Source organism: Crocodylus siamensis, chromosome 1 (genome assembly GCF_052110815.1).
Source record: "Crocodylus siamensis isolate JL-2025a chromosome 1, ASM5211081v1, whole genome shotgun sequence".
NCBI lineage: Eukaryota > Metazoa > Chordata > Crocodylia > Crocodylidae > Crocodylus > Crocodylus siamensis.
Window position 1 is genome coordinate 33,131,476 of NC_143395.1, and position 20,674 is coordinate 33,152,149.

Sequence of the window (20,674 nt, forward strand, 5' to 3'; positions counted from 1 at the left end):
ACAAATGACCTTATCATTAGAAACAAAGGGCCTGATTATGAAGCAGTAGACAGGAAGCCAAACAAGGAATTAAGACCAAGGATGAAATGGTCTGTTTTAATCTGGGAAAAGATTTAATCCAGCAACAGAACATGGACATGTTAACTGAGTGAGCAGTGAGTGGTCTGAATCTAGGCACAAGAACATTAAAATAATGAAGGTGACAGGAACATGGAGAAAGCTTCTAACAAAGCAGAAGGGATAGAATAAGTGGTAGGGTTTTGAAAGGTAGAGAGTGCAGGGGAAGAAAAGGTGTGTTAAGGGAAACTAGTGTTATATCCTCCTCTCCTCTCCTCTCCTCTCCTCTCCTAACTAGTGCATATAAAATGTAGCTGCTGATGCTCTCAGTGTTTGATGGCATGATCACATCAGTTTCCTCTGAATCCACCAGGTACCTCCTCATCCGGCGTCATCACAGATTTATACTGATAATCTCTTTATGGGTCTATATAAGTCTTTCTTCCTTCCTTTTGGACCCAAGAGTTCTAGTTTTTTGTATGTCTTCCTTCCTTCCTTATACTCACCCATTAAGTTTTGCATCACTGGCTTTGAACATTATCATCCTTTATTATTTGCTGGCAAGCGTCCTGAACAATCACCTCTGTCTGTCTTTGAACAACCTCCTATATGTAATGTGACCTTTTAAACTTTGTCTGCACAGCATATATCCACTTTTAAGCCCCTCTTAAAAGCCCACTTCTGCTGTGCTTTCTACACTGAATCTTTTTATTGGCCTCTTGAAGGCTCAGATCATATATAATCTCTTTTTTCTCCATCTCTTCCCTCTGTTTGCTTACCTGTCTGTCTGCTTTGCTTTGTGAAGTATGCTGGACAGGAATCATCCTTTCTTGTGTTTCTGGAAGTGGCATAAGTCTTTGCAGGTGTACAGAAAGCAAGTAATAATGGCAGTATAAAATATTTTATAAGACTAGTTAAATATAATCTCAATTCATTTTAATTCAGTGCTTTATCCATCATTAGCAACATTCTTATAGTTTGATGTTTTAATAGATTAAAGTATTTATAAATAGTCATAATTGCTGTGTCCTGAATTACACTTTTATTAAGACTAGGATAACTTCGGAGGGTATGCTTGTTAAAGAACAGAACTATATTTGCAAGGCTCCAGATACTGGAAACAGTTGAGTTTAAAAGAGCTTGTTAAACATTTTGGGTTCTTCTCCAGAGTGTTTTGACTTTTCATAGATTTGTGTAAATTTAGTTGCTACGTTACTATGAATTTTCTGTCTCACTGTTCATGTCATTCTATTTCTTCTTAAATACGTTATTAAAGAGCTCTGGTTTGTAAGGGCTGGTATAGCTAGTATATTTGTTACAGCACATGGTCCTTTTAAACATTGTGGATTGGTATGAGTTATAGGCCACAATCCAGTAAATACACTGTGCTCCACCGAGGCATCTTTAAGCACCCTGTGTTGCTTCAGATAGGGTGCTTTCTAACAGGAAAACAGTAGTTGTATTTGTGTGGCACTTTGAGTGGACTAATTAGTACCAATGAGTGATCATGTCACTTACTGTCCCCATGTTGATTAGACATCTTTGTGCCTTAGACATAGTTGACCTTCTTCCAGGTTAGGAAGCTGCCCTCCTACAGTAGCACAGTGTGTTTGAGGATGATGCTCTGAAATGCATTGTGTACAGTGTAGATGTAGTCAGGGTCTTCAGAGAGAGAGCACACAATGAAGTAGGGTCACTTAAGTATTCTTTGACTGCTGCTGAAGGGTATATAAATGTATGTCCTGGCATAGTTTAAGGTCAGACCAGAAGGGCCTGCAGTAAGCTCTAGGACAGTGTTTCTCAACTTGTGGGTTGCAACCCGAAAGGTGGTCTTGAGAATATATGAAAGGGTCATGAACAAACTTTAAAAATTGATCAGCAGACTTTAAAAATGGATTCTTCTTTAAGGGAGAAATAACATGGGAAACCTGTGGCTTTTCCTTTGCAGGCTGGCAGAATTCCAGCCTGCAAGGGGGTACTTGGAGCGCCTCCATCCTTTCCCCCCAGCACACTGTGGGAGTGGGACTTGGGGGTAGGGGGCAGTGGGTCGGGAGTGGGGGACACTGGATCAAGACTGCTCATTGATGTTTACAAATGGGTCCTGGTACAAAAAAGGTTGAGAACCACTGCTGTAGGAGATAGATAGGAAATACTATTCCTCCTCTGGTCTGCGGTGAAATGGCTAGCAGATCTTTCAAGTTCTCATTACATCAGCTCCCTCAGCCCAAACAATACTGGTCACTATTTTGTTTTGTCCTTTTCTCTGTTATTTTGTCTGGTTCAGCTTGCTTGACTAGTGCTTTTTAAGGATCCACAAGATGAAGAACATATGGAAAATTATGTATGTAAAATACTTGGATAGCAGGAAAAATAGGAACTTAAATGCATAAGGATAAGATGAAAAGAGAGATTTTGTTAATTACCATGATCCCCCAAATTGGCAACTCTGAAACAAAATAACTTTTCCTTACCTGCAAATGGCATCTCTGCATATAAAGTGAAAATCCTGAATCTGCCCAGACCACAATTCATTTACAGTGTGTACCCTCCTTTCACATGAATATTGAGGTTCATGTGTGCACCAGGATTTTGAAGCTAATTAAGGGAAGACAGTAAAGGTTAGATTCTATTCCACCTTTTAAGATGGTTAAATGGATGAATTGAAAATCATAAATGCAAAACATATAAGAATTGTGCTGCTGCATCTGGAAAGTCCCTAAAGTCAATGTTATAAGGCCTACTTGATGTTCCTAAATGTTGCTCTTTTACAGACCTAAAATGAAATCTTGGCCCTGTTGAAGTCAATGGAAAAACTCCCCTTGATCTTATTAGGGCCAGGATTTCATCTTGTGTGTTGGGTGGAATTTTCCAGTATTTTCAGCTTGGAAACCATGTTGACAAATCTGCCAAGAATATACTGTATATCATCAGGAAGCTGCTCAAATGAGTCAGTCTGTTGTCAAAATGAGAGCCAACATTAGTACATCAAAGTCTGGATTACCTTTTCTGCCATCCATAGTATAAAATGTCTAATGAATTCTATTCCAATCAATCTGCCAAAAAACTGAAGACAGCATTTACCTTGATAACAAAAGCTAATGATATTAAAGCCAAAGCGGTTAGTTTCAGGGTGATTTCATGGAAAAAGTACAGTTGATAATTGTGTACATTTGGCTTCAGCTATTAAACTCTCATATTTTTTGAGAACATAGGGATTTATCTTAGCTGTCAGTAGCATTAGATATTATAAACTTTTAACTAGAACCTATCAAACATAATAAATACAGATGTTTGCGTTGATTCATCTTGGAAGTTTTTAATTTCATTCTCTGGGAGATGAACGAACGACACGACATACATTCACAAATAGGTGCTCATATGTGTAGAGTCTGGTTAGCACACATGTGGGTACCAATGGATGCCTAGCATCCTTGCCCCTAAAGTGAAGAAACAAATATAAGATGCTTGATATTCTGAAACGCATGCATCTATGAGTATTTCAAAATTTGGTAGATTATAATCTAAAGAGCTCTATAACTTCTTTATTTTTTGGTCCAGTTTGCAAACCAAGTATTAGAAAGAAAAACATAAAACTGAAGGCCTATGGTTTTTGGAAGCTACACTTTATCCAGATGAATGTAGGGGAACATACCACAAGCTCAAGAAGAAATTAGGGTCTGGAGAACCTCCAGAAGGACAAGACAGAGTCAACTGAACATCAGCTCACCAGCACTGGTATAAAGGCCTGCAAGGCCCAATCTGTTCCTTTTCTAGCAGTTGAGAGGACCATTTATCGAGGAATCAAAGTATTTTTGGTGTCTACATGTGTTGTGTTTTGTTTTGTTTTGTTTTCTAATGTGTAGTTGGAAAAACTATCTCCACGTGCCAACTTAATTCTTCTTTTCCAACTTAATGTAGCTCTAGTTTATGTACTAATATTACTGATTGTTTCTTGTTTCAGCTATTTGTACAAGAATGAAATCCAGTCAATTGACAGGCAAGCATTTAAAGGACTTGCCTCTCTAGAACAACTGTAAGTGCCTTTTCTCTTCTGTGCTGTCATCTCTTGGGTTGCCTATCAAAGAAAAGTGCACGCCTTTGTAATTATTTTTCTGCCTGCATGCCTTGCACGTCTGCTCTGAATGGGATATTAGTAAAAAAAATTCTATGATCATTTGCATGTGAAAAACCAAAAATGATCTCTGTCAAAGTCTTCATTTCTATGTTTGTCTTTTGTTTGTGATTTACATTCCAGTTGTTCCACTGTGCTGTGTAGTAGACAAGGAAAAGAAGCATAATCACGGACAAGTGTGTTGACTAGAAAGTTGGGATCCAGTTCTCATTTTACATACCTAGATCTTTTGAGTGATAAAACTCCTTTGACTACAGAAGAGTTACTTTTGTTTTATATCATTATAAATGAAAACTGGCTTACGTCCCTGCAGTTTATTTCAGTACTTTTATTTAAATAGTTTTAAATTAACATACTAATCCTATTGATACATATGTAGTTAGTTATTGCCATATGTAGAAGGGGAATAAAGAGAGAACCTCACTGTCAATCATGGGGAAAGTATTTAAATAATTTTCAGTTGTCTGCTAGGAAAGTTCACAAAAAATGTTTGAGTGAAAAATGTCCCTAGAATGAAATGCATCAGTAAAATGATAAAAAAGATCATATTTATTTTAGTTATGTGTTTGGTCATACATAACTTTTAAAACCAGAAAATATGTCAGCATGTCATATTTAAGGGCAGGAGAGTTGGAAACAACAGCAGCTACATAGATACTATTGTAAGTCCTGTGTCTTTAAATTCCAATGGTTTTGCGGGGAAGTTTTGTTTTGTAGAGTGAGTTCCTGTAATTCAGATATTTCTCTGTACAGGTAATAAGCATTCTGAGATTTACAACTAGTGTCCATTAAAATATGTGTGTAAGAAAATAACCCTTTAGAAAAGGCACTCATAATCAATATACATATATTTTATAGGGTGCTGGGTATTTTATTTTAAAGGAACTGGTTTTTTATAAAATATGCTAAATGTCTCCTAAATGCTTTTTTCTTCCTTCTTCTCCCAATCTAAAGCCAGCTACTGCAGCATTCTGATCAGAGTTTTGTGGCAATCTTCTTTTCTTTATAGAATGTTAACCTATTAGATGTCTGAAACTCCATCTGAAAGGCTGTAGGCATGTACATTTTTACTAGTACCAGAGGGATGAGCTGGACCTGGAATTCTCAGGTCGGCTCATGGAGGCTGTAAAGTCAAGGGATGTGATTGTCATGAGTGACCTAAACTACCCAGACATCTGCTGGGAGAAGCAGTGAGCCAGGTCCAATCACTCACATAGGTTCCTAGCCAGGATACAGGACCTCCACCTAACCCAGGAGGTGCATAGTTTCACCAGGGAAAATGCCTTGCTGGACTCGGTCCTTGCCAGAGGCGACAACCTGGTGAGGGGTCTGCAGGTACTCAACCACCTGGGTGACAGTTATCATTGCCTGCTGGAATTTACTATCCAGTGCAGGGTAGTGAAAACAAACAGCAAGGCAGAGGTCCTTGACTTCTGTAAGCTAAGAAGGTTAGTAGGAGAGGCATTGGGGTCTTGGAGCTTGGGAGTCCAAAACGGGTGGTTCTTCCTCAAGGAGGTGATCCTCCAAGCTCAAAGGGAGTCAGTCCCAATGCGTACCAAGGGGGGCAGGAGTGCTAAGAAGTTCCCATAGCTCAGCAAAGGCATCCAGGGATGCCTGAAGGCAAAAAAGGAGATGTACAAGTAGTGGAAGCATGGGGCTAACACCAAGGAGGATTACATCTCCATTGCTCAGGACTGCAGGGAAGCTGTTAGGAAGGCCAAGGCAGAGATGGAGCTAGGGCTAACAACCAGAATTAAGGATAATAGAAAGTCCTTTTTCATAATTTCATAGACATTAGGGCTGGAAGGGTCCTCGGAAGGTCATCTAGCCCAGCCCCCTGCCCAAAGGGCAGGAAGTCAACTGGGGTCATAGGATCCCAGCAAGATAAGCATCCGGTTTGCTCTTGAAGGTATTCCATGTAGGTGCTTGAACCACCTCTGGTGGCAGGCTGTTCCAGACCTTGGGGGCTCGGACAGTAAAGAATTTTTTCCTTATGTCCAGCCTGACATATGGTCTCGTAGTAGTTTATGACCGTTCAACCTTGTCATCCCTTGGGGCGCTCTGGTGAACAAACATTCCCCCAGATACTGGTGGTCACCTCTGATAAACTTATAGGTGGCCATCAGATCACCCCTGAGCCTGTGCTTTTCCATGCTGAAGAGCTCTCAGCCTGTCGTCGTAAGGTCTGTTTTCCTGCCCTCTGTTCAAATACATAAGAAGTAAGAAGAAGGCACTGGGTAACGTGGGGCCCCTACTTCTAAAAGCAGCATATGCACAGTAATGGAAACCAACTATGAAGCTGATTAAACAGTCAGCACAGAGAATGACGATAAAGTACTTGGCCCACATAGGGCAAACATGTTGATGGGAGCATAGCAAAAGAATAGGTTAGTGCAACTTATCTGAATAAGATGCATCATGGTGCCCATTAAGCACAGTTACCCTTAGTGTCAGCTCTCTTTTAGGTCATGGTGAGCCACTACATTGCATGCATTTTGACTTTGTCTTCACTCCCACAGCTGAGCTTCACTTTTCTTTCCCATTCCCAGTGATTCCTGCTTCTTTACTGTGAGGTGAAGCTGGACCAGGTTGCTCTATCCCTCATCTGTATATACATTTTTGAAGGATCTGAGGATTCATGATAAGAACACCTGGTTTCAGTCATGAGTGGACAGTAATAAGCACATGGATCATTTGTGGGGGTATCTGGAGTACCCACACATACTGAACAGTGCTGAGCTGCAGGATCACCATGATTTGAATTGCTGTTGACTCTGGTGGGGCCCAGTTCAGTGGTCTATATGGTAAATCATAACCCTTTCGGCTTTTGACTAATATCATAAATAGCTTATACTCTCTCTAAGTAAACGAAGTGGCTTCTTAACCTGTTAGGGGAAATACCTTGTGTCTGTGTCCAGGAAGGCAGTTTTCCTGAAGTGCTACCTGGGAGAACTGCTCTTCTGGCGTGATTCAGTACCCGCCGAGATACAGCGGCTTTAAGCCCAGTTTATGGAAATGGGAGTCTCCTCCCTTGTTTGTTGCATGGGCCTTATGGCTAAGGGCATGCAAAACTCGGTGGCATCTGAACCCCAAGCCTCCGGGCTTAGACCTGCAAGTAGGATGCCCACCAAAGGTTTTGGAAACATCTGAAGCCCCAGGTGCGGGTGGAGGATGTTTGCTGGTAGTAGGGCCACTTATGGTTCTGGACACTCGGATTTGGCATTAGTTTTGCCTAGTTTGGCTGCGGGTACAAATTTAAATAAAAATAAATAAATAAAATAAAATACTCTCTCTAAGTAGGTGCTAAAGTGCTACCTAAAAGTGTGTTTATGGAATACCTGTGCTAGAACTTGCAGCAGTTTCAAAAAAGTTAAAATGCATAATTTCTGAGTGAACTAAGTCTATGGGTAATGTATATAAATTGCTATAGCTATGTTTATTTCAAGGACAAGTTTTTTTTTTTAATTTGCTTCTCACTTCCATGTGTTTAGGGAGAGCAGGTCTGATAGCAAGGTGGGAGTGAAAGAGTTCAGAGGGAAGAATTTGGAGGGCAGAGGGCAAAGGGGCTATCTGACACCCCTCCTTCCTGATGCATTTACCTTGCTGTAACAATGGGAAGGGGACAAATTCAAGGGAAACCTCCAATGCTTAGATTTCATATCTGGAAAAATATAGTACACTTTTATACATTTTCTGTATATTGAATCTAATTATTGAGGGGTAGTTTTAGAATCAGAGTCATCTTGTATTTGAGTACATATGGCCTCTTATTCAGATGGGTTGCACTAACCTATTCTTGTTGGAGGTTCCTATCAGCATGTGTGGCCCTTGCTTTACACTCACGCTCAGTGTTGGCTACATTTAAATTAACTTCATACTTGGCTTCCATGACTGAGCACATGCTGTTTGGCACCAGTTTCATGATATATGCATGCAGTATATATACATGCAGTATATTTAATAAAATATTGTTTTATGTGAATGCAAGACAAGTGACTTCCCCTGTTATTTGGGAGAGAAAAACCTCATCTTGTATTTGAGTAAATAGAGGCATGAAGCTTCTCATTCAGAGAAGCATGAATATCTTAGTTGTTGGTTTGCATCTTGCTTTAATTTGAATGTGTGGCATGGAACCCAGCATCAGGCTTCAAGGAGTGGCTTTAAATGTTTCCAGACATATTGGGTTTCATGGCATGGCTTTAAATGTTTCTGCACATGGAGAGTTTATCCAATCACTGTGCATGGGGACATTTAAAGCCACAACAGGCAATCTGATGCCAGGTTGACAAGTTTGTCACTTGGAGATCTCCCTTATCTGCAGCTCTCTGCACATGAACTTTTGTGAAGTTGCCTGCTTGCCCCAGCATATGCACAATGGGATCTGAGGAATTTTATCTCAGATCCCAGCAATTGTGCATCCTAGCATGACAGACCTTGAATGTCTGGCATGGCAGGATGCACGATTGCTAGGATCTGCGATAAAATCATTGTATGATTAAATTTTAAATCTGCCAGGGGCTTAAGATTTACAAGTGATTTTGGAACCAGAACTTCCTACTTTCTTTTATGTACATCTAGCACAGTGGGAACCTGACACCCAATTGAGGCCTCTATATACTACCACCACACATACTAAAAATAATAATAAAGAGGGGAAAAAAGGAAATGTTCTTTGATAAGAATTGATATTGGAATAAAATGCTTATTCACAATTACTTTTTTTTTCTTTTTAACACTGGGTGCATTGACATGTGTGTGGCAGGGCAGTGTAGGTGCCTGCCACTTTTAAGGACTGAGCAAAGCAGGTGCTTGATTGCAGTGGCCATTTTAGATCTCTGGCCGCTCACACAAACAGAGCATTTTGCTGCTGGCAGACCAGGCAGTAACATCTCCTGGATGCAAGGCTGCTTGGAACATCCTGGAGGTAAGGGCAGGAGCTGTAGAGGATGGCTTGGAGGCTCCTGGTCCTGGGCATGACCTAAAACTGCACTCTGCTGGGACTGGGTGGCCTGGTGGGGCTCTCAGTGACGCAGGAGCCTCCAGGAAATACCAGGCCAGTTATCACCCTGGTGAAAGGCGGGTCGGGGCGCCTTAATAACCCCAGCTTCCACAACTGGGTGGGTTACCTGCTAGTAGGGTTCTGAAGGTAGACCCCAGAGAGAGGGTGGGGCTATAGACTCAGAACCTGTCTTGATATCCCCTGACTGGTCAGTGCTGGTACTAGGACGGGAAGGGTCTAAGGGCCAGGGGCCCATCATGAGGGACGCCAAGAGCTGAGGGCCTGGGGTTCCAACTGGCCTATAGGTGAGGCCAGGGCTAGTGTAGCCAAAACTCTCGGGGGGGGGGGGACACCATACTCACTCATAATGGGGAACTATTCAGGGAGCTATGTAGCTTAGAATGAAGGCAGAGTAGGTCGCCTGAGTGGAGAGATCCAGGTGGGATTCAAACTGGAGGATTCTGGGGCCCAGAGTGGGGCTGAGGATGTTGACAACAATGGATGGCATCTGCGAGGCTTGGGCTGCAGTGTATGGGAGGAACAGACCCGCAGATAGCGCCCCCTGACATTGTGACATTGGGGCAGAAATGGGTAGCCTCCCGCCTAATTAAGATCATTAATTAATTAACAACAAGGCATGGCAGTAGAGAAGGAGGGCGGTTGGCCCAAAATAGGTGGTTGTGGCTGTTAGTAGACGGGCCCCAAGGAGGCCTTCTGTTATAACGTGCTATTTATTTGCAATAGGCTTATTGTGCAGTAAAGTACTGTGCAGTAAGCCTTCCTGGAGCATGTCTGCACGTGTTCAGTCTTGGGGTGCAGATTTGCTCCTAATGGAACATTCTTGTACAGGGCCACTTCTGCCCTGCTGTGCCCACCTGCAACAGCCAGAAGGAGTGCCACGCTCCCCCTGGTGGTAGCTGGGGGCTGGCAAGGGGGATGGGGCCAGTCCCAGTGGGCATGGGTCCAGGGGAGCTCTGCTGGCTGTAGCAGCAGCTGTCTCCTGGCCTCATGCACATCAGGAGGGAACCTGATATCCACAGGACCAGGAGAGAGCTGCCATTGCAGCAGGCAGAGCTTTCCTAGCTCTGTCCCATCAAGGCACACAGCTGCTAGCAAGCCTCCTGCTGTGCAGGGGGGTATGGCTTCCCTGCCTGCCAGGGGGTTACTGGGAGCTGTCCTGGGTGTGGAGCAGCTGTTGGCTCAAGCCTCCTGCCTTGCAGGAGGTTGGAGGGGAAGAGAGTGGAGCATAGGGCCCGCTGGCAGCTGCCCTGCTTGGAAGGAGCTGGCTGCTCTGGGGAGCAGCCGGGGGGGGGGGGGGACAATCCTTGCCTGTCCCTGGAGCAGCTTTGTGCAGTGTGGAGCTGGCTGCTCTAGGGAGCAGGCAGGGGCTGGGAATCCAGCCCCTGCTTGTTCCCCAGAGCAGCTCCACGCTGCGGGTGTAGGCTGGGACTCCAGCCTTCATCTGTCTCCCAGAGCAGCTCCACATGGCATGCTGGATCCCCAGCCCCTGCCCACTACCTGGAGCATCCAGCTCTGTACTGCACAGAGCTGCTCTGGGGGACAGGTGGGGGCTGGGTTCTCAGTCCCTGCTTGCCCTCCAGAGCTGCCAACTCTACCCTGGGAGCCAGGATGGGCCAGAGAGCTCTCTAATTCTGGCGCTGATTGACTTCAAGCTCCTGGGGGGAGCAGGGGAGCTGAGCAGTGCCAGGGTCAGGGACAGATAGCTTCCTGTCTCCTGTGGCCCCCTGCTGCCTAGGCTGACCGGGAGCAAATTTACTCCCAGTTAGCACCTACATGAGTGTTACTGTGCAGTATCTACTGCTCAGTTAGTTTACTACTTGTTAATATAGGTAGTAAACTAATTGTGCAGTAGATTAATTTCCTGCACAGTAAATGTGTGCATGTGCAGATGGTAATACTTCACTGCACAGTAGTTTAGTCCATTGCACAGTAAAGCGTCTCATGTAGACACACCTACAGTATTTCTGTTTGCTGGCACGCCCAGTATTTAAAAAGCTGTATATAATGACTAATTTATGGAATTTAAAGACTTTTCTGCAAGGATCTGCTGTTATAAGGACTGTAGACCTAAACTGATGGAGCGCACAGGCTGCTTTTAAGCCTCTCCTAGGTTAAGACCATCCCCACTACTGTGGAAATGTGCATGCTGATGGCTTTCTTCCTCCCCCTCCCACCCCCCCCTTTAACACTGATATTCCTCCAGAGTCAGACTACAGTACAAAACAGAATCTTTAACTTAGTTTCATTTCTAGAGTCTCCACGAGGTGAATAGCTGAACATAAATGGAAATGGATTTTCTCTACCCTGCCTTTATAAGAGTGTTAATTTAGTAAAAATAGGTGAAGAGAAAGGGTATGTGTATCTGCAGCTGTTCTGGATTGTCTTCAAGCACTGATTAGTTATTTTATCTACTCAGAAGCAGCTCTCTGACCTTTCTAATTGTGAGGTCATTTCAAACCCATTTTGTTCAGCACGCCTGCATTAACATAGAGTTATTGCTACCTGGGGTGAGTTACATCTTACACACTCCCTTTTCCAAGATTAATAAAGTATGCTCTCTCTTTCTTTCTTTCCTTTTATCCTTTTATCAAACAGGATTGTTTGATCTAACAGCCAAATCAAAGTTCAGAAGAAAGAATATAAGGGGTTTTTTAATAGTTGAAAGTAAAAAATAGATATTATTTTCATATCAAATTAATGGTACTAGATAATTTTTAACAAGGAGATTATATCCCCTGAAAAGCAGGGGTTTTTTGCAAGGTTATTTTCTAGCATAAATGGCTTTAGGATGTATCATTATGATTTATTTTGGGCTACGTTTTGTTAGTGTGTCACTCCATTACATACTTGGAATTGAATTGAACTGAATACTCAAGGAAGGAGTTCGTATGGGTACTTGGTTCAGGCAGAAGAAAATGAAAAGTGATAAGAGTGGTTAAGAGAACACTGCAGTCAAACCCCAAAACTGCTGATTTCTAATCGGAGTTTTGTAACTGGTTCTGTAACCATAGCGATTTTTCTGGCAGGAAGTCAGATATTTTGTAGCAAATAATTTCCTCTTCACTTTTGTCATCTTTCTCTATCCATGGATTGCTGGAGAAAACATTTGGGACTAGTACTAATTTGTGGGGGGGTTTCGTAATGAATAACTCTTCAAATGTATTTGAGCTCATGGTTTGTTTATAGATTATTCATATCAAACTGAGTATTTTAGTATCTGGAATGTGCTCTTTGAGCTTTTGACCTCAATCACATGATACAGTTTCTGACTGAATGACCCATCTCTTGTAAACCTCTTCAAAAGATGTTATATTTCTTGGGAAGAGGGAAAGGAGCACTTTCCCAAGAGACTCATAATGTCATAAAGCTCATAAAATCTTCTGGCCTTTAAAACCTTTCCCTCTTGCACATAAGAAATAGCAACATGAAGGAAAATGCGTTGTATTTTAAAGACATCATCCACAAGAATCCTTGGCTGCTTTTAGATGTAAAAAAAAAAAAGCAGCAGTACTTTAAACTTGGCATGCTCCCGCAGCAAGCCCAGCTCGTGCCCAGAAGAAGCAGCGTGTTAGCTGAACCTGGCTCATCTCACAACTGTATAGTTTGGGCACTTCAGTGAGTCAGTCAGCTATTAGATAAAAGTGCCATGATACTGATAATGCTGAAGCACCCGATCTATACAGATGCTGCGGAGCCGGGTCGAAGTAACACGCTGCTAACTCCGGTAAAGTGTGGTTTTTTGTCTATTTTTAATGTCTGCAAGCAGCCCTTGTCTCTCATATTTCCTGACCCATCACAGCTACAGCATCTCTTTAACAATACAAAATGTATGAGTATTTTTAATTATTTTTTGTAATGCTTTACAATTTAGTAGAGAGAAGTTTGCAAATGGGGCTTGTTGGCTTCAGAAGTCTCTTGTCACATTTACTTTTGTATTATAGCTGTGGCTTTTATATAGTTCCTATTTACCCTTTGCTGACATTGCTTCCTGGATCATGGTTTCTCATTGTTTATAATGATGGGTTGGACGGCCCTCTTTCCTGTCAGTAGCCCATTAACATTGGACTGCTGGGCACTTGTCTGGCTGTGAGTGGTGTATGTGCCTGAGTCCTGTGAATAAGGGTTGCTTCTGAGATGGTCCCCATTTCTTCTTCCTTTTCAACTGAATACCTGGCATTTTGCTTTTGTCTGAGACTAGAGCGCAGTTGGTGTTTCTGTGTGCGAAAGTTTGTTTCTCCTCAGTTTTACACCTCACGCTGAGGAATTTGGTGTATGTTTCTCTGTTTTGTATCACTGGCTTTCTCAATCTTCTGCCTTCTTCATATTGCAAAAATACATGTGTATTAAAGAAGCAAAGTGGTGCTGGTCAAAGAACAAACTTTAAGAAGTGTGAATACATTTGGATATTATAAGGATTCAAGAGGCACAAATCATTTCCTGTCCTATTTGCTCAGGTGTGCTTTTTCCATCTTGTTGTTTCATTTGTGAAATTGGGGTAATTTGTCCCTGGCACACTTCTTATGATGAATTCACCTTTATAAAGCAACATGAGCCCAACCTTATGGCTCTTGCTTACATTAAAGTTGTTACAGGTTCAAATCCAGCATAAGTACCAAGTATTATTATTTTAATATCCAAAGATTTTATAGTCCAGAAAGATCATTAATAGACTTTATGTAAAGTAGTTCTTTTTTTTCTCAATGACTTTTTTCAGCAATCATTCACATACCAGATGCTATTAACTATTTGACTGTCTTTTTTATTTTTTTGGCATGTGGGGAGAGATCCAGCATTTGGATGCTAGTTTTGTATTATGATTGTTTTCTAGCACAGAATTCTTCTATTTACAAGGCAGGAGAGTTCTTATTTTAAATTAAGTTTTCTTGCAGCAGCGAGAACTTTTTCAGAACTTTCAGTTTTAAAAGTTACTGATAAAATAGTTATGGAAGCAGAGGTCTTTATCAGGTGACATTTCAGACAGCATCTTTGACTGGTCTCAGTTATTTACATGGCTCACAAACTGTAGGATCTATGAAAAATGTTGGTGCTGCCTGAAGGTTGCAAGTATTTTGTAGTATATCTGTAAATATGCATTTTTCCTGTATTTTTTCACGTTCATTTGTTGTACAAAGGCTATTCATATATGGTTTTAATAAAAGTTTAGCTTTAGTAACAGCTTACTTGAAATATGAATATTTGTTCCAAAAATCTAATTTGTGGTACCAGTATAACAATTTTTCCAGCCTTCCTATTAGGTAAGTCTTACTTCTTTCATGTCAAAGGATATGATCCGAATGGCATCAAAAGGCAATTATGAAACAATACGATGAACTATTTGTCATTTAGTTGTTTGACCGAATGAGAAGCATTTCATAAATTGTGTAAGTAAATTTTGTGCGTGTGTTTGTTTTTTGTTTTTAAACACATTTACAGGTATCTGCACTTTAATCAAATAGAAACATTGGAACCTGAATCCTTTACCCATCTTCCAAAACTTGAAAGACTGTAAGTTTGTTTATTTTATTTTAGGGTGTGGTACAGTAGAATCAGCTTGCGAGAGGCTATCCACTATTCTGAAACTAGGAAGCAACATTATCTTTTGTAGAGCTTTACGTGGTTATGTATATAGGTGTGTGCTGACATAATACTAGCTAGCATAGTTGGCCTGATCCCTTAAGGTGCTGATGGCCCTCTGGGAAGTGCCAAGCGCCTTCCAAATTGCTTTTAATATGAATAGATCTTAGACTGGCAGAATGATACAATAGTATTTTTAAGGTGTGTTTTGCAATCTCAAAACCAATTCCAAAGAATGTGATTGACGTTTGCCTGGCATCATAGTTGTACAGAGAGATTTGATAAGGCAAGAATTTCATATTGCTGATGTTGTATAAACATAAATCATTTGGTTTGTCTGTTCCCCACTCTTCCTTGCCACAAGCTGTTTGTAATATTTAGCATATTTTTGTAGATGCTGAAATTAGTTCGTCTTGGGGAAAAAACGTGGGAATAGAATAATACCTTTTTAAAACAAAGCAAGAATCACCATATGATTTTACAAGAAATAAACCAAGTTTACTTTTTATATGTTGTAAGATTAGTTTCTTTTGCTAGTTTGTTTGTTTCTGACTCTGGATTCATATGTGCATCTTTCTCTGTTTTTTAACAGATTTTTACATAACAACAGAATAGCTCATTTAGTTCCTGGGACTTTTAGTCATCTAGAATCAATGAAGAGACTGTAAGTGAATTTAATTTACTTTTATAGTGGAGAACATAAAATAATCTATTTACATCTTATAGTGTCCACCCTCCATTGCAGAGGGTTCTACTGCCTAATTATTCTTACTCTACAGAACTTTTCTTAATACGTAATCTAAACTTTTCTTGCCAGTTCTTGAGATCATTGTTCCTTATCCCACAATTTTTGATGGCTGTGACTAGGACTAACTCTCTTCCTTCATCTGTTATCTTTATGTTATTTATCAACTCTGACCGTGTCTCCAGTGAGTCTTCTGTTATCTAGACTAAATAAACTACTCCTTGAACCTTTCCTCCTTCAGTATGTTTTAATATTGTCTTTTTATCATCTCAGATCACAGTTGTTGCCCTTTATATTTTCTCTTGGTTTTTTGTCCAATACTGTGACTATAGTTATAATATCTTTCAGAGTGCTTTATTGATTTAGGAATGTACTAAGCAGCTCAAACACAAATTAAGTGTTTAAAATTGTAAAAAACTAAGGCACTTACTTGCAAATCATACCATTCCTTGACAGGTTCATAATATTATTTCACTAAGCTATTTTTGAGTCAGTTTTCTGCCTTTGAAATTGGAACATCATTGTCCTAGTTGTTGAAGAAAACATCGTGCGTGTTTCAGTGAGCTAGGTCTCCTCCTCTGAAGTTCAGTTCAACTACACAGGATAGGAACCCTATGGTATCGGCCCATGTAATTAGTCATGTACCTTAACAGATGGAAGCCTTTGCTGAAAGTTCAGACTTTAAATATTGAAGTTAGTAATTAAGGGAAGAGGGAGGGGAAGATTTTTAGTTATATGTAATAGGATTTATTCTTTAATTTTTCTATTAAAAAAATTAAACCCCAAGAATTTACATAACAAAAAATACGCTATCTAAAAATAAAGTTAGATCACAAAGTTGATAACTCAGTTGTCAAGAAATGCTTCATCTAGGTTGATTGTTTTTTTGTTTTGTTTTGTTTTTTGTTTTTTTTTTCAATTTTAATTCTACTCTTACATATATTTACATTATGTAAGTATCATAGTATGGGTGAACAAACAGGGCACTGGTTTCTGCTACCACTGCTCCCACCTAGGCCAGAGCCCCTATGAGTTACAGCTATGCTGTATGATCTAGTTTTAATATTATGATTTAGTTTTTAATAACGTAATCACATACTATTTTTCCATATGATCCCAACCTCATTTAATGTATAAAATAATAAAAATCTGCGTTTTGTGCATATGGATAATGATACTCATTACCAGGGATCCAGGTTTCCATTTCCCATGGAAAAACAGAGAAAAATGAGAATTTTGCCTTTTACGTGAGAAAAATGCAGATTTCTTGTTTTAATGGAGAAGTGTGGATTTTGCACTTTTGCAAAGAGCTCTCTGCAGGCTGGCAGAGTTCCATCCTGCAGGGGGTTGGGTGGAGTGGGAGGATGGCGGTCGGGCATGGGGTGCCATGTGAATGTAAATGTACATGGCCACCAGGCAGCCTGGAGAGCAGCTCCCACAGGTAAGTCTGGTGGCGGGGAGGGAGGATTGAGCCCCCGTAGGAAAGGAGGGAGGGAGTTGGACAGGGCTGGGGCTGGGGTTGCTGCCCACCCAGGTGAGGCATGGGGCCCAGGGCCAGAATGTATGGCTGCAGAACCCTAGCGGGAAGCAGGATGGGGCTGCAGGAGTCTCATCCAGGGGGTGAAGGATGGGGCTGGCATCTTGCCGCTGCATGCACTCCTGGGTGAGGGGGCAGAGGGAACCTTTGCTCCCCAGATCTGTGTGTAGGGCAGGTGCAGGCTGCCAGCTACCGGCTTGGGCTCCCTGCCCTGCTACTCTCCCCTGTGGCATCCGCAGCCCAGCAGGTGGGATCCAGCACAGCAGGGCAGAGCATTGCCAGGTAGGCAAGCTTGCCACTGTGAGCCCTGCTCCTCCCTGGTGAGGTATTCCCTGCCTGACCAGCAGCAGTGGGGGCAGTGGCATGGGGTTGTGCCCCCTACTGATACAGGGTGAGCAGGGGGTGCATTACTAGGGCAGTGGGAGCTCTGATTTTTCCATGATAAAATACCACAAAATAAAATGCCATAGCTTATAGGTATTTAGAATTCATTTTATTATTGTGATTGGGACACTGGTTGGCTTCCAAATTGCTTTCAAATTGTAACTATATCAATAAAATATTGTGTTCAGTTGATATATATAGATATACAGTGGCATTTCATTTTAATCATGGATTTGCAGGGTTTATCAGAGAATTTGCTATTTTTATCAGAAAAAACAGGGTCCCTGCTCATTACCTATGATGTGATTGATTCGGTGTATAACTTTCTGAAAGCTAGTAGCTCCTATTCAGGCACCTAAGGCCTTAGTGAATACAAGAAGAGTTAGAAACAGATATCTGGGGCATTGTCTCAATATTCTAAAATATATAATGGATATTTTAGAAGAAGAATTCCATAACATATGCTAACAATACATTTCTTAAGATAAGTGTAATAAAAAATACCATAGAGTTTAGATGGTTTGGATGAAAATGGGAATAAATAATATCAAATTGCTGACTACAACAGTGAGCATTGTCTGTCCTGTGCCATGAATGATGACAGGTTTCTAGAATAAACATTGCTGTTATGTAATTGTACACTCTATTATAATGCATATGTACAAAAGGGGACTAAATAACTTTCTTTTAACTGAGGTTTTCATATGTAATAGTAAATAAATAAACATGGAGCATTGCATCATAGTTTTTAAAAATCTAATGAATTGTCCTAGCTTATTATTAAGTATAGTGGATGGTTCTTCTTTTACACAGGCGTTTAGACTCAAATGCTCTCCACTGTGACTGTGAAATTCTATGGCTAGCAGAGCTGTTGAAGACATATGCAGAATCTGGCAATGCCCAAGCAGCAGCTACCTGTGAATATCCAAGAAGGATCCAGGGAAGATCAGTGGCCACAATAACGCCAGAAGAACTTAACTGTGGTAAGGTGTTTTTTTTTTTTGCTTTTTTTTTTTTTTTTTTAAGTGTGTTAAATATTTTTTACATTGTAACAAGTGTGTTACATTCACAAGAATGTAAAATGCCTGTTGTTTAGACTAGGTGTACAATGGCTACTTTGAACCAACTGTAAGATTCTCTTCTCTGTCTGCTTTTGACATAGCTGAATACTCTCTCTGCTCAGTCTCCATCTTAGGCTACTATGCTGCTTTTCCTTTTAGATTCCATATTTTCTTTCCCCCTTCTGGTTGTCTTTCCCTTCCTTCTTTTATTTCCCCAGAAGTCTTTTTGTTCCCAACTCTCTGCACTTTTATGTTGTACCTTTTTGGCCAAATCCTATTTTACTTTTCCATACCTAAATGGCACTTGCATAGTTGTGTAAGCATACTTTTCAGGACTTATGACATGTTTAGATTCTGTTTCCACTTGTGTAGCTCTGTTTGCCATGCAGTTTGCTTCTGAACATGTTCCAGAGGCTCCATTTCAGCCACGTAGGTTCTGGGGTAGATGAACAATGTGTGAGTACAAACATAATGCTGTGCAAGTCTCTGAAACATTGGTGAGGAGGAGAAAAAGGAAGAGAAGGATGAGAGTCCTTTTGCCTCTTGTTACCTTTTGTCACTTAGGCCCCTTTCAGATGTTAGTAAGTGTGTGATGGAATTGAGGAATTTTATTCTGAATCTCAGCAATTGCACATCCTGCCATGCCAGATGTTCATGGTCTCACGTGACAGGAGGTACACTTGTTAGGACCCGAGATAAAATTCCTAAGATCCAATCACACTTCTGCTGAGGTGTTTAGCTGGCTACATGCATGCCAGTGTACAGTGAGCTGTTGATGGCGAGTTCCCTGGTCCTCATTCCATGTGAAACCAGGTGCCTGCATGCCAGGGCAGGGGCAGAGGAAGCTGTGGGCCAGGCAGCTCCCTGGTCCTCAGCTTCCTGTGCCCACAGCTGCCAGGCCTGTGAACCTGGCATTGGGCTGCACAGCATAGGCATGCCAGGCAGCATGGTGTTGGGCTGTGTGCCATACAGTCAGATTAAAGCGTGATACAAATGAGCCACAAAGCTGTGTCATATTAAATGGAACATCTTCGTGCCTGGTTTCCCATTCTATTGTACCATAAATTATAGTTTCATAGTTTCTAGGGTCGGAAGGGACCTGAGAAGATCATCTAGTCTGACCCCCTGCAATGGCAGGAAAGAGTACTGGGGTCAAATGACCCCAGCAAGGTGTACATCTAGTCTCCTCTTAAAGACCCCCAGGGTAGGAGTCAGCACCACTTCGCTTGGAAGTTCGTTCCAGATCCTAGCTGCCCTGACCATGAAGTAGTGCCTCCTGATATCTAGCCTAAATCTACCCTCTGCCAGCTTGTGACCATTATTCCTGGTCACTCCTGGCAGTACTCGGGGGAACAGGGACTTCCCCAGTGCCTGCTGGTCCCCCCTGACTAGTTTGTAACAGGCCATTACATACCCCCTCAGCTTTCTCTTGTGGAGGCTGAACAGGTTCAGGTTCCGTAGCCTCTCCTCATAAGGTCTGCCCTGCTGCCCCCTGATCATGTGAGTGGCCCTCCTCTGGACCCTCTCCATGTTGTCCACATGCCTCCTTGAAGTGCAGCACCCAGAACTGGACACAGTACTCCAGCTGCGGCCTGACTGGTGCCGCATAGATAGGGAGTATCACCTCCTTAGACCTGCTCGAGATGCATCTGTGGATGCATGACAAGGTACGGTTGGCCTACCTGACTGCATCCCCACACTGCCGGCCCATGTTCATCTTGGAGTCAATGATGACTCTGAGATCCTTTTCTGCCTCTGCACTGACAAGAATGGAGTTCCCCAACCTGTAGGTATGGTGCCAGTTGTTCCTCCCCAGGCGCATCACTTTGCACTTGTCAGTGTTGAATCCCAAATTTACTGAACATGTGGCATATTACCATTTACCATGTGATTAGCACTTGAATTGCACAATAAATGTAATTTCTGCCAGGGCCCTTGGATGCATAAACATAAAGTAAGATTCAGTCTTTCTTTGATGTGCTTATCCTTTCTTTTTGCAATGTCATCTACCATCTCTGCTAATGATTTCCACATGTGCTTTTCTAGCAGTGACTTCTACCTAACCTTACATATCTTCATGTATGCCCTGCTATTATCTCGTGACACTTCATTTTTCCTCCCAAACTCGTGGTAAACTATTCTTCAGAGAAAGAGAAAAGAAGCT

The 20,674-nt window shown here is 41.6% G+C and overlaps 1 protein-coding gene across 2 annotated transcripts in view; it reads left to right on the forward strand.

Annotated features, from left to right (window-relative positions):
• Positions 1 to 20,674, forward strand: part of PXDN (peroxidasin) — a 158,523-nt gene that overhangs the window by 61,690 nt on the left and 76,159 nt on the right. Inside the window, exons 4-7 of one of the 2 annotated variants that reach the window (XM_090032778.1) lie at positions 4,019 to 4,090; positions 14,643 to 14,714; positions 15,376 to 15,447; positions 18,263 to 18,432. In XM_090032778.1, the coding sequence (XP_089888904.1) occupies positions 4,019 to 4,090; positions 14,643 to 14,714; positions 15,376 to 15,447; positions 18,263 to 18,432 (386 nt within the window). The remainder of the gene's footprint in view (positions 1 to 4,018; positions 4,091 to 14,642; positions 14,715 to 15,375; positions 15,448 to 18,262; positions 18,433 to 20,674) is intronic. The other variant, XM_090032788.1, reaches the window with a different exon arrangement.